The sequence below is a fragment of the Peromyscus maniculatus genome, chromosome 12, assembly GCF_049852395.1.
Source record: "Peromyscus maniculatus bairdii isolate BWxNUB_F1_BW_parent chromosome 12, HU_Pman_BW_mat_3.1, whole genome shotgun sequence".
Lineage (NCBI taxonomy): Eukaryota > Metazoa > Chordata > Mammalia > Rodentia > Cricetidae > Peromyscus > Peromyscus maniculatus.
Window position 1 is genome coordinate 78,600,884 of NC_134863.1, and position 11,710 is coordinate 78,612,593.

At 39.0% G+C, this 11,710-nt stretch overlaps 1 protein-coding gene across 1 annotated transcript; it reads right to left on the bottom strand.

Annotated features, from left to right (window-relative positions):
• Positions 1–10,901: 10,901 nt before the first annotated feature.
• Positions 10,902–11,469, bottom strand: Krtap8-1 (keratin associated protein 8-1). Its single transcript, XM_006994262.3, has one exon. It carries the CDS (start codon positions 11,427–11,429, stop codon positions 11,244–11,246), a length of 186 nt encoding a protein of 61 aa, XP_006994324.1. The 5' UTR covers positions 11,430–11,469; the 3' UTR covers positions 10,902–11,243.
• Positions 11,470–11,710: the final 241 nt, after the last annotated feature.

Genomic DNA, 11,710 nt, shown 5'->3' on the forward strand with positions numbered 1-11,710 from the left:
ATAGCTGAATGCTCAATGACATCACAATAGAGGATAGATGAAAGCAGGGTGAGATCATAGGAAGCAGTGTAAACACATGTGAAGTGTCTTGTCTTCTGCTCATCCCAAATCAAAGAGTCATGAATTAAAACTATTTGATATTTGTTTGATAAACCAGTTTACTACCTGTTCTTGTACTGTATTTCTCAGGCATGACACAATTAGGATCTTTCAGTGAAAAGTATATTTTATATTAAAAGCACATGTTGCTAATGCTACCTATCTTTGGATGAGAAAGAAAGGGAGCAATGCAGAGGCCGAAGAATTTGTCTTTCTAGAAACTTCCAAATTAATGTCAATGCTGCTAGTCCTGAGATCACACAGTGAAAAACTGCCCTACCCTTGATGGAGAGATACAGGCAATCAATGGCTGCTGAGAAAGAGAAAATCAGTTTCTCTGCAGACAAGCTCCCTGACAGGTAATCCAATCTCAAGTGGTCAGTGCTAAACACACATACATACGAGCAACACTAAATGCATTCAAATAAGATGTGTGTGCACATCCACGTGCATGTGTTCATGTGTGTAATTAATTAAAGAAGAGATCACAGATTTAAAAAGTAGTGGGAGGGGGCAAGCAAGGAATTAGAAGGGGAAGAGGGAGGGGTGGAAATGATGAAAATATAGAACACATTTAAAAATTCTCAAAAAATAAAAACTGGGGATGAGGGGTGGGCAATGGAGGGTAGGGGATAGGCAATGAAAACATAAGGGAATGGGATGGTTGAGCTGGAACAAGGAGGGAGGGGAAGCAATGAAAGAGATACCATGATGGAGGCAGATATCATGGGGATAGAGAGAAACCTAGTGCTAGGAATGTTGCTAGGAATCCCCAAGGATGACCCCACCCTGGGCTACTAGCAATAGTGGAGAGGGTGCCTGAACTGAACTGGCTTGCCCCAGAGATCAGACTGGTGAATACCCTAACTGTCACCACAGAACTTTTCTCCAATGACTGATGGAAGCAGATGCAGAGATTCACAGCCAATCACTAAACAGAGCTCCAAGAGTCCAGTCAAAGAGAGAGAAGAAGGATCCTATGAGCAAGTACATCAGGATCATATTGGGGAAACATGCAGGGATGACCAAATCAAACTAGAGGGAACTCATGAAAGTTGAACCAATGGCTGTGGAGCCTATATGGGACTGGACTAGGCCCTCTGCTTGGTGAAACAGTTGTGTAGCCTGATCTGCTTGGGAGGCCCCCTGGCAGTAGGATCAGAATCCATCTCTGGTGCATGAGCAGGCTTTGTGGGGCCAACTACCTATGAAGGGACACCTTGTGCAGCCTTGAGGCAGGGGGGAGGGGCTTGGACTTGCCTCTACTGAATGTGTCTACCCATAGGAGGCCTTGTCTTCTTGTAGGTGGGAGTGGGGGGTAAATTGGGAGGGGGATGCTGGGGACGTGGGAGGAAGAAAGAGGGGAATCTTTGATTGGTGTATAAAATGAATGAAAATTTTTTCTTAATAAAAAATTTAAATTAAGAAGTGAATAAGAGAGAAATAAGCATACATACCCATATGGATTAATATATTAGGTCATATTTTAGTGAATTTTAAATTGATCTAGTATGTGCTATACATTTGAATAGGTACAGTATTTTTATTTCAAATACCAAATTGTTTTTATTTTATTATTTATTGTTTTAATATTAATGTATAAATCAAACTAATCCAAACCCCCTTTTAGTTATCCTAAATATTAGAACAAATGTCTTTTAGCAGTCCAAAAATTCAGTCTTCATTTTACTATTCTATGTAAAATATTATCTTGATGTTTTATGTTTTATGGTGTTTTTGAGAGAGAGTACTTGAAAGTAAAAGCACTATAAATATATTTAAACAAAAAAATTAGAATAACATATCCCATGTCTGCTTAGGGTAGTTTTTGAAAAAAAAAAGGGCATAACTTCAAGATGTAAACACTGACAAATATGTGAGAAGAAAGCACAGCTCATGTGAGAGTCCTGGTCCTAAGGACAAACTCTAGCAAAGTCTGGAGGCAGAAAGAGCAAGGTTCACATCTCAGATGAGTTGCCCAACATCTAAAGAAAGGCTGTATTTGGCCAAGCAGCATCTTTGGGCTCCAGAAAGAACATCACCAGACCAGAAACAGAAAAACTGAATATCCAGAAAGTGCCAAGGTATACAGAGCAATTAGAAAAATTTCCCATTTGCTCATGTAGATCTGATCTATTTCTCCTTTGCTTGGCTATCTACATATCCCTCTTAGGGTCCTCCTTGTTAGTTAGCTTCTCTGAAGCTGTGGGTTTGTAGTCTGGTTATCCTTTGCTTTACATCTAGTATCCACTTACGAGTGAGTACATACCATGTTTGTCCTTCTGAGTCTGGGTTACCTCACTCAGGATGGTATTTTCTAGTTCTATCCATTTGCCTGGGGGGAGGGAGGAGGCCAGGGGCGGGAAGTTGGAGAAGGGGGGGGGATCTGTAGTTGGTATGTAAAGTGAGTAGAAAATTTCTTTATAATGAAAAAAAAGAAAGACTTCCTTGCTCAATATGTACTGCAGTGGTGGTCTGAAGGAAAGAGGCACTTCGCCCACCCTCCGCTGGGATGGTGCCTGAGACTCTGCACCCTTTCCATGGTACTTCTAATGGAACATATCATAGCACATTACCCAGGGGAAAGAATGTGACCACTAAGCTAGGTCCATGGCTATATCATCAAATGTGCTCCCTCCTCCCTTGAGACTCCCATATAACTTCAACAGAGCCTGTGATGAGAAACATCTCTCCTCTACTCCTTTTTAAATTGATATATAGGATCTACACATACTCATGGCATGTGATGGACATGTGTACCAAAATAATGAACTATTCAAGTCAAGGCAAGCATGCCCATATCCTTCACATGGGTGCCACTTCTTTGTAGTGATAACACTCAAAATCTTTTCCTTGAAACCTTTACTGAAATTTATCTATAAGTGCCCTACTGTGTAATCAGTTCCAAAACTTATTTATCCTAAGAGTTGCTGACCACCTACTGATGGATGTTTCCCATCCCTCCCTCCTCTCCACATCCCACCTGTCTCTGGTAACCACCATTCTACTTCTTGCATCTCTGAGGCCAGCTCTTTCAGATTTCACATATGAATGAAATCATGCCATCCTTATCATGCTGTACTTGGCTTATTTCACTTAATACAAAGTCTTCCATCCTCATCTCTATTGTTGGAAAAAATAGGATTTCATCTATTTACAGCTGGATAGTATTCCATTTTTGTATGTATACCACATTTTTAATTCACCTATCCTATCCATTGGTGTACACTTAGGTTAATTTTATTTCTTGCCTATTACTAATAGTCCTACATGACACACTTAATTCATTTCCTTTTGACATGTGCCATACATTCTTTAGATCAAGGAAAATAATATCCTCATTAATTTTCTAGGTCTCATTGAAAAAAAGAAATAGATCCTCATTATTCATGAAAGAAGTTTAAGCTCCACTAACTGCTAGTCCATGAGAGATTCTACTTTATGGGTTTTGTACCTATAATGAGAAGGTACTGTAGTGTCTTCAAAGTGTCCCATCAAACCAGACTCCAAATTCAATCCTCCAATTATCTGACTTCTGGACAACAAGAAAATATGACATCCACAATTCCAGACCACATTTTGGTCCCCAGGAATTTATTGAACACCCTCATGCTTCAGGAAACTCTACCAGGATTTGAGAGGTAGACATCAAAGACTGTGCAACACAGCAAACACTTCAAACTAGAAGCCAAGGTAAAGCAGACAAGCCTACAAAAAAAAAATGCATCCACATGTCATAGTTAGAACACATGGAGTGGGTACAATGGGAAAACAATTATAGTAATAGATTAAATATGTGAAAAGTGGTAGGTGAATGAAGTTGAAAATCTGATTTCAGGACAAGTGTGGGTACAGCACAATGTCCAGCAAAGGGGTCTGTCTCATTGCATTATAAACTGAAAAAAAAAAAAAGCAAAAACTTGAAGCAACCTATAAAGTCTGATACTCAGGAAGCCTCCCTCTTTTCTCTTTTGGCTGCTGTTCTGTTTCTGAACTGGGCAACTTTGGAGAGCTTGCTCATCTTATCATTCTAAGGCAGGGCAGGAAATCATTTTTGACATTTATGAAGAAAAGTGCTGAAAAGTCCTCTCTATTTGATGTTTCTAAAATTCTAAGGGACAGTTAAATGAATGTCTCAGAAAGAGGTGGGGGAGGGGCATGAAATGATTTGCTCCAGCCTCTCAGTAGACTGGAGAAATATCATCTGCAATCATCTCTGCATTGTCAGAAGGATGTTTGGAGCTCAAGGTCTATGTATTCATAGGATTTCTCTTGCATGCCACAAAAAAATAGTTAAATAGTATCATTTCCGGGTTTAAATAAATGATTTTTTTGAAAATATCATTTCTATGATTAGAGATTTAAAAATATATTTATTTCCCATTCATATTATTTTTCACTAAAGACCCAATATAATGTATGAAAGTGGGATGTTGTATTTTAAGAATGCGGTGGTGACAAACACAGATGGAATACCTTTGTGGCTAATAGTTTTTAGTGCTTTCGGAAGCAATGGAAGTCTGTTCTCTTCATAGGGAGACAGATTAAAAAAGCTTCCAATAAACACACACCAATAGGAAGTCCCACTCTGCCACTCCAAACCTGTGAAACTGCGAATGTGTCACTAGGGCTCTCTCAATTTCAATAAATGCATGAATGAAATTAGAACAATGGAACCTAGAATGAAACCAACCATATGTGATTATAAAGAGCAATAATGACCTGCTGCAAACCTAGAAATCAATTAAATCTTAATTCTCTTGCCTCTCTCCTGCTTATTTTTAATCTTGAAATAATAACACAAAAATATCTAAAATAAAGATTAGAAGAGTCATAAGAAATCAATAGTATAAAAACTTGTTCTAATAAAGCACTCAGCTCAAATGTAACTATGCTACACGAAGAACATACACCAACCTTCATCTGAGACCTGACAAGTTGTATGGTTGATTGGTTGGTTGAATAGGTGGATGGATGGATGGATGGATGGTTAGATGGTTAGTTAGATAGTTTCAAAGTATAATTTATTTTCATATATGCCCTCTGAAGATGTCCATTATTCAAAATCAATCATAGTTTGAATCTCTGAGAAGGGTCACCATTTGGTGGAAGGAGATTCTTGGAAATCGGATATCAGAATCACATTAAGGATGAAGCATTTCCAGGTTCAAGTTCACTTCTTGTGTTTGAAGTTGTCAAAAGAAGTGCAAGAATAAACCTTCTTTAGATGAGAAAATAATTACATTTGAGAAAAAATTATCTCATTTAAATATTATAAATTTATTCTTCCATGTTTGAGATTGTTAGAATTTGAATGTGAAATGTTCTGAGCAGGCCCCTGTGTTTAAACACTTGGTACCCACCTTGTTTTTGTTTTTTTTTTTTTGAGAGGTTATGGAATCTTGGAAATTGCAGCCTACATAGCAGAAGTCATCCACTAAGGTCATGTCGCTGAAGGGTTTAACCCACTCCTGGACCTCCTTTCTGCTTTTTCATCTGCTAATATGTGAATGGCTGCTGATTCATGCCCCCTCTACTAAAAATGGAACCCTGGTGCTATGCCTTCCCCCACTGTGAAGTACTACTATGCCTCCTGAAACCAAGGGCCAAAACAAACCTCTCCACCCTAAAGTTGCTTTTGTCCAGCATTTTGTCGTAGGAGTAAAAAGGTGACTTATGCAAGTATTCATGATTCAGCCATTTTTATTGAGTAAAGAGAAATTGATTTCATAAAGTGTTTCATCATCTTCTTTAGATATTCACTGGTGTCAGGAAAAAATGACAATGAAAGGTGGAAATACATCTGGAATCTTTGAGAAGGATGAATTCTGGGGCTTTAAGTTTCCCTGTGCTGTGTGGGATCTCTCTTGACCTCTGCACTGAGACAGTGTTCACACATCCAATTAGGAACTGACTTTGCCTTGCAAGCTTGAGTCCTCTGGTTCTCTAGGAAATAAGAAACTTGGCAACAAAGTTATACCATGAAAGGTGAAAACACAAGTGAGTAAAGTGAGTGGGAGGGAAAATCATTTTATTATTTTTCTTACATGCATGAACAATGAAATGTGGTTATGGGATGCCTTACATCTAACAGACTCTGCTGTCTTCGGACTCCTGACTGTCTTCTCTTGTGGGAAACACATTTACAGGTCGGTATGACCAGATGCACTAGTCACATACAGAATGCCACTCAGAGAATACTTCTTCAACCTTGGGAAAAGGACAGATGATACATACCTTCAAAACAACCTTTAGAGGCCACTTGGGAAATGTTTGTTGAGACACAGAGCAGTAGATATTCTATTAAAATCAGCTCAGCAGATTTCATAGGAGCTTTAAAACACCACATTGAATCCAGGTGGGTAAATAGATATTAACATCTTCATATTCAGTTGCCGCTGGTGAGTCCTTCCTGCTAAGTAAGCAAGGAGTTTCAAAGTCTAATGACCAATGTAGAGGGGTTTCCTAAGATGGATATAAAGCCTAAAAATGACACAGATAATCAAAGACATTGGAGATGTTTTTTGATATGTAGATTGTAGACATGTTAAAAAAAAAAAAAAAACCTCTAAAGAACGTTGAAGCATTCAAAAATCTTTCCTTTTATGGAGAAAAGGTGGCCGTGGAAAGAAGTCAGTAAGAAAACCATAAACAGAATGGAAATCTCACTGTCCAAGGTTTAGGAGAGAATTGAAGAGTACAATTATTCAGTTCATAACTCAGCAAAGAATTCTAAAATGCCAGAATTCATCTAAGAATAACCTCTCTCTCTTTTTCCTTCTCTCTCTATATAGACAGACAGACAGACAGACAGACAGACAGACAGACAGACAGACAGATAGATAGATAGATAGATAGATAGATAGATAGATAGATAGATGATAGATAGATAGTCTTCTGAAAATAAGAGGATTTCAATATTCAAATAAAATAATATTTTCCAGTTCTACAAACTTCATCCAGAGGGAAATCTCAACTAAGCATATCATGGTTATACAATTAGAAGAATTAAATGTTAAGCTATGAGAGAAAAAAATCAATTTGTGTGACTTTGAGAGGGGACCTTACATCATAAACCACACATGCATGAGGCTTGTAACCCACCAATGACTATGGATTCAGGATGACTTATAAGACATTAGCAAATGGATGCTTACCATCTTTTGTATGTTTGTTGACCAAACTTCAAGGTAATCCAGTTGTCTATAGTGAGTCCCCGCACTATATGCAGAGTGCTGAGTCTAACTCCACTGAAAGCCAAGTAGACCTGCCACTAGAAAAAACAAGCTAGCTCCATTCCATGAAGAGCACCACTGAGCTCAAGTGTAGTACAAAATATTCTTTCTATTCTTTCTGTAAATTTACTTATAAAAATGTACTTGTTTTAATTTTATGATGTCTCTATCAGTATAGATGAGTCATCTTAGTTCCTATATTCACATTTAACAGAGGAACCTGAAAAGGACAATAAATGAAAAGATTTTAATATAAATCTATAATTTTTCTGAACTGATAGCACAAATTACTTGAATATTTTCAATTCAGATTCTCAAGCACGATAGAAGTACTTTTTTCCTCATTAGATTTCCCAAGTATTATCTCTTGATATGTGTATTTTATAAAAAACCACAGTGAGCAAAGTGAAATTCAGTCTTAAAAAGATTACCAACTGTGACCCAAAAGTGTGTCACAGTGGTAGTCTTGCCTTGTATCCCTGGGGGCCTGCAATCCATCCTTAGAACTGAAAAGAAAGTCAAATTACTTCAAATAGTGCAGAACATAGACCTATTGCATAACAAAGTGTGAACCTGAAAACCTCATAATAACATAGATATCATGGCATCTGGCTTCAAAACACTAGTCTACTGAATCTCTGATATACAATTCTTTTTTGAACACTTGTAGACATTATATCCAAAAAGAGTCTCCAGTTTGAAATATTCCAGCAGCCACCTGAGAACTGAGATTGAAAGGTACCCATCACACATGTGGCACTTAATGCATGCACTCTGTTTCCTGGGTGTGACAGTCATCCTTCCTTGGCCTTTGTCTTGCTGGATGTGGTGGGAAGCTCTAGGTAAATGATTTTCCTTTACCAAGGCTCAGTTTTACAGATGACCCTGAACTTGGTGTTCCCAGAAGAATCATTAAAGCCATACCTGTTTTCTGATCAGCTGATTAGGTCTTCACGGTCAGAGAGAGAAAGTTGCAGATTCAGAGCCAAAGTATCTTTAGTCCTCTTAATAGTCACTGATTGCCCAGCTCTGTGTCTGACCTAACATTATTTTAACTATCACATAAAACCTTTGGAGAGCATTTTTAGCAGACCACTAGCTTCCATCATCCCAAAAGCTAAAGATACCACCAGATAGCATCAGAAACTTACAGCAGAAAACCATCTCCCTGATATCCCCACCAACGTATTCAAAGCATGCCTTGATTTATGACTTTCTTTCATATCCTTCAGCTAAAAAGCTTCATAAACTCTTCCAGTGTTGAAATGTGTTATTTTGGGGCAACATGAATCTGGTTTTGGACCACAGTCACTCCTACTTGGTGAAAGAAAAAAAAAATATTTCTTATTACCTTTGAGGTACAAGCTTTGTTTGTTCTGTGTTGACATGATAAGGTGGGTAAAAAAAAAAAGGAAAAGATGATAGATAGACAGATTTATCTATATGTCTATCCAGATAGACATATAGATGATAGATAGATAGATAGATAGATAGATAGATAGATAGATAGATAGATAGATAGATAGATAGACAGATATATGAATGGATGATTGGTGATATTGTGTGTATGTGTTTGTATATTTATGTGTGTATAAATGCATATTTGTGTGTGTGTGTGTGGTGGTATTGTGTTCCCCAAAATATTGTGCACCCTAATAAAGTTATCTGGGGTCAGAGAATAGAACAGCCACTAGATATAGAGGTCAGAAAATGGTGGCACACATGCCTTTAATTCTAGCATTCCAGAGGCAGAAATCCATCTGGATCTCTGTAAGTTCAAGGCCACACTGGAAACAGTTAGGCATGGTGACTCACACCTTTAATCCCAGGAAGTGATGGCAGAAAGCAGAAAGGTATTTAAGAGGTGAGGATGAGAAACTAGTTGCTGGTTAAGCTTTTAGGCTTTTGAGCAACAGTTCAGCCGAGGTCTATTTGGATGAGAACTCAGAGGCATCCAGTCTGAGGAAACGGGATCAGCTGAGGAATTGGTGAGGTGAGGTGGCTGTGGCTTGTTCTGCTTCTCTGGTCACCCCCAATACCTGGCTTCAGGTTTGTTTTTATTAATAAGACTTTTTAAGATTCATGCTGTGTGTGTGTGTGTGTGTGTGTGTGTGTGTGTGTGTGTGTGTGTGTGTGTGTGTGTAGAGTAGCCCCCCAAACAGTGTTTCCTTAAACTGTGGGTGTCAAGTCCCCTCTAGTATCCCTGAAACATTAAAAGCTTCAGAATCCCTGGACCTTATCCAGATGTGCACCAAGTCAGAATGCCTGGGGGTGGGGTGTGAGATTTGTATGGTTCACATCAGCTATGCAAACTACTCTCCTGCATACTTCTGGCTTAGAGGCTTTCTGGTATCTGTTGAAGCCCACCACCTTATAGCAGTCAGCCATCATTCCAAATCAGTATATTTTTTATTCCAATTACTTGGTCTATTTTTTAATCTCTCTTACTTGTGGGTTTATCTAAGTCATACTTCTCAGCATGAGTTAACATTGTGCCTACTAGGATGAAGTGGAGGTTGTATTGGCTGTGATAATGTCCATTGTTGTTAAAAAGAAAATGATATGCTGCTAGATATTCTTGGCATTAATATTTGCTGAAAGACATCCATTGGGTAAAATATGGTGGAGAAAATTCTCTTCTGAAGTGATCTCTCCAGTCTTTACATATTTAGGTTAATGATGTGCAGTAAAACCATTTGCAGATATTCAGTAAAAATGCAGAACTCAGTCAAATTGCCCATTGCTGGAAATATTTGTACCATACACAAAATGCTGTCAACAGGAGGATTGAGACATTTTTGACATGTCTTATAAAAGAGCTATTGCTCTCTTCACTACAGGAATAGAAAGAAAGGCTGATGTATCTCCAGAGATACTCATTTGTTATAGCTCATATCTTTTAATAGTGGAGCTCACTACCTGGTATTGATTCTCCAAAGATTAAGAAGCTTCCCATCGTTGTCTCTAACCTGTGTGCCTCTAAGCTATAAAGTAGACATCTAAGATGATTTGATACAGGGGATTTATCACTTCACTTAACAGAATCTCAGACTCCCAAAGGATGTATGTACCTTCTCTATTACTTAATGCTCCAGAGTCCTTAAAGAGGGGACATAGTGCTAAATTCTGCAAGCATTATTCCCTGGGAGAGAGATCACAGTGAGTTTCATCAACACTAACCTGGAATAACTGTGAAAGTTGCCCCTGTGTTGGTTTTCTTAGGGACAGGCAGGAATAGTGAGATGGGAGAGAGATGCCAAATAACACTGAGTGCATCCTTGGCATGAGAGATGTCGGACTCATAAAAATCCTTCTTTGTTGTCTTATTCCAGTCCACCATCTGTGCCGCATTAACTCACGGCATGGGGAAGGATCAGATAAGCAACTTTGCCCAGGATCAGCACCTACCCTCTTGTCAATTTACCCCACAGGATCAAGGATGATTTGCCTCTTCACAACTCCTAAGGCTAAGTGATTAAAAATAAACCTGCTTCCCTCCCCGACTCAACGTATCAGAAAATATGCACATACCCAAAAAGGAAGCTCCACTCAAGGAAGGAAACATTATGCAAGCTGAGACAAATTTATTGAGAATTTGACAGACACTTCCACAAGTTCACCATGACAAGGAATCATGAGAGTCTTGAAAAATTCAAAAGCAAAGCATGTCACGATGATTGCCAAGCTTCTGAAAAAGTCCCAAGAAACAGGATCCAGAGAAGGCAGCTTGAGGCATCATCTAGATTTTCAGTTCCTTTGCTTGAGACTCAGTTGTAAGATCTGAAAAACAGCTTTCTGGGAAGAGGTTGATGAGCAAGCGAGGATGAAAGAAGAAGGTAAAGCTGGAACCTGGAGGTGCCACTCAGCCTTCACGAAGAGATGAGTCTATGCCAGGGAGATCACAGCACATCAGTAGAGAGCGTATGGCCAGTATCTTCTGTAAGCCCCACAGCCATTGTAGCCATAGCCAAGGCCATAGCCCACTGGAGAGTAGGTGCTACCATAGCCACAGCCAACACTGTACCCCAGAGGGTAGCCATAGCTGCCCCAGTAGCACCCTGGGAAGACAGAGCCTTCGAAGTCGGTGTAGTACATGATGTGAGGAGTGGAAGGCTTAGGTAGGAGGGGAGTGAGTGTGATGGATTCTCTAGTCTCAGACCGTCTTTATATACCCTGACTAAGGGGTGGGGCTTGAAAAAATACAGGGCCTTCATTTTCATTCTTGACATCAATTTGCATGACACAAAGCTCGTTAATTTGCTGTGCTCTTGCTTAAGAGTCTTTACGAAAGCTTTTGTGTGATATAATGCAACGAGACGATTCCATCAAACAAATTACGTGCCTTCCAAAAGGGGTTATTGCGGGACTTCAAAGCC